This window comes from Scylla paramamosain, chromosome 45, assembly GCF_035594125.1.
Source record: "Scylla paramamosain isolate STU-SP2022 chromosome 45, ASM3559412v1, whole genome shotgun sequence".
NCBI classification, from domain to species: Eukaryota; Metazoa; Arthropoda; class Malacostraca; order Decapoda; family Portunidae; genus Scylla; species Scylla paramamosain.
Genome location: NC_087195.1, coordinates 4,090,001 through 4,092,500, shown reverse-complemented (window position 1 = coordinate 4,092,500; position 2,500 = coordinate 4,090,001). Strand labels below are relative to the sequence as shown.

Below are 2,500 nucleotides of genomic sequence, written 5' to 3'. Positions count from 1 at the left end.
TTGTTTTCCTTTCTTTTTTCCTTTTTTCTTTTCTTTTCCTCCTTTTTTATTTCTTTCTTCCTCTTCTCCACTCTTTTCTTTCGTCTTGTTTTTATTTTTTCTATTTTCTATTCTTTTCTGTTCTTTCTTCTTATTCTTATATTAATCTACGTTAATTTTTCTTCATCATCCTCTCTCTCTCTCTCTCTCTCTCTCTCTCTCTCTCTCTCTCTCTCTCTCTCTCTCTCTCTCTCTCTCTCCCATACAGCTATAAGCAGCATGACCAAGAGTACAATAACATTCCTGCAAGTCATGGTCTTCGCAACAGTTAAATGGATGTCTCTGTGCCATCTGTCTGTCTGTCTGTCTGTCTGTTTATCTACCTGTCCATCACCCTCTCTCTCTCTCTCTCTCTCTCTCTCTCTCTCTCTCTCTCTCTCTCTCTCTAGTTGATGTCCGGTCTCACCCCAAAACAGCTGGCGGAAGAAGCAGCGCCTCCTTCAGTATGCAGGCGCCCTTCCTTCTCACCCTCATTGCCCTCCTGGCGGGGAGTTCGGCGGGCGTCCTGGATTCCCCCTCAGAACTTGAGACAGAGGCCCCAAGGCCTGGGAGCGAGGACCTCAGGGATACAGTCGCGTCACTCCTGCAGGGGATGGCTGACGACGGGAGTGTGATGGCCAAGCTGAGGTCTGGTCTCCTGCCGGTCGTCATAAAGAGTCTCCCGGATCCTAAAGGCGTGGCGGCGTCCTTGGGTCTTCACGAGGACTTCCTGAAGCCCGTGCGGAGGATTCTGGAAGGGATGAAGGACCTGCAGAAGTCGCCGAAGGGGAAGGATGAGGCGTCCCAGAATGCAATTGATGGGGGTGTTAATGATAAGTTCCTGGGAGTGGTGAGGGATGCCCTGCGGGAGGAGCTGGGTGGCCTGCAGGTGCTGTCTAGCCTGGAGGGCGCTGCGGGGCAGGAGAGCGCTGTGGGGCTTCCTGAGGCGCTGAGCCAGACGTCCGCCAGCGTGTGGATGCTGATCAAGACCACGTGGGCGCGCGTGCTGTCCTACGTGAGGGAGGAGCACGCCCTGGAGTCCTTCCTGCAGCTGACGCCCGTCAGGATCCTGGACCGCGCCATCAGTCTGGGAGACGACCTCAGCCTCATTTCCTTCCTGGCCAAGAAGCTGGACCAGGACTTCGCCGAGTACATCTCGCGCACCGTCACGCCGCACCTCGGGCCGCTCAGGGACCTGGACACCTTCTACAACTTCACGCGGCAGCAGGGCGCAGGCGGCCTTCTGGACTACCTCAACTCGCCGCGCCTCCGCAACACGATGGCCGCCATGGCGCGCTTCGTCAACGCCTACTTCGACGACTCCTTCGACGACCGCGTGGCGGACGAGTACATCTCCTTCATCTCCTTCAACAACCCCGAGCTGCGGGACTTCTACAGGTCGCTGCTGCAGGGCGGCGCCGAGCAGGCCGGCAGGGGCAGGGAGAAGAGGGACGAGTTCAACAGACGCGCCGCGGCCTACAAGTTCAACGGCTACGACTTCCAGGCAGACCCCGCCCAGGAGACCAGCCGCCAGCTGCACCGGGACGGTGGCGGCTATGGCGGCGGCGGCCACAGCGATGGATACGGCGGCGGCGGCCACGGTGACGGGTATGGTGGCGGCGACAGTTATGGTGGCGGCCACAGCGACGGCTATGGCGGTGGCGGCTACGGCAGCAGTCACGGCAGCAGCGGGTATGGAGGCGGGTACGGCGGCGGCTATGGCGGCCACAGCACCATGATGATCGACCCCGCCGTGGTGCTGAGCTCCGTGGCGCTGGGCGCGCTGCTGGGCTTCCTGCTCTTCAGGCTCATCAGGGGCACGGCGCGGGGCAGGAGAGACATCGGCGACGGCTCGCTCTCCCTCTGGCAGTCCGATCTTCCCTTCGGCGGCGGCGATGCTGCCCGCGCCGTGCGTGCAATGCGGTCAGCCCGCGCCGCACCTGCAGGCCACGAGGGTCTGGCGCTGGACCCCGCCCTCCGCGGTGACGTGTGGTCGTCGGCGCCGCTGGTGGACGGTGAGACCCTCGACGGGCCTACCGCTGGACGAGGACGACGTGGCGGACCACCTCAACCAGCTGTGGCGGGCACACCGCGGCAACGACTCGTCCACCTGCGTGAGGAGCCGCCTATGCAGCCAGCTGGTGGGGCCCGGGGCCGCGCACGCCGGCCTGGCGCTGCTGCTGTGAGTACGGCGCCACTGGTTGTAATTGAGGCTTCAATGGGTCGGTCTGTCAATCAGACAGTCAGTCATTCGATCAGACAATCACTGAGTCAATCTTTCAGCCAGTCAGGTGAACCACTGATGTCTCTCTCTCTCCTCCCCTGCAGGTCCTCCACCGGCGGCCTGCTGGGTGTGGCGGAGTCAGGCCAGCTGCTGGACGACGTGGCAGGCAACCTGGCGAGCGGCCACACTTACTCCTGCCCCGCGCCGCCCACCGCCTGCTTCGCGCCCTTGTAACACCGCTCACCACCCTCCCCACCC

General features: G+C 61.6%; 2 protein-coding genes across 3 annotated transcripts in view; one reads left to right on the top strand and one right to left on the bottom strand.

The window, feature by feature from the left end:
- LOC135094501 (uncharacterized) overlaps positions 1–2,500 on the bottom strand; it is a 122,539-nt gene that overhangs the window by 53,903 nt on the left and 66,136 nt on the right. The gene's annotated exons all lie outside the window — the stretch shown is intronic.
- The window catches only part of LOC135094322 (uncharacterized), a 6,101-nt gene that overhangs the window by 3,046 nt on the left and 555 nt on the right, over positions 1–2,500 (top strand). Inside the window, exons 2-3 of one of the 2 annotated variants that reach the window (XM_063994319.1) lie at positions 456–2,200; positions 2,347–2,500. The exon at positions 2,347–2,500 is cut by the window's right edge and continues 555 nt beyond it. In XM_063994319.1, coding sequence (XP_063850389.1) covers positions 485–2,200; positions 2,347–2,500 — 1,870 coding nt within the window. In that variant the 5' untranslated portion in view covers positions 456–484. Of the gene's footprint in view, positions 1–455 lie in introns of both variants that reach the window. The other variant, XM_063994320.1, reaches the window with a different exon arrangement.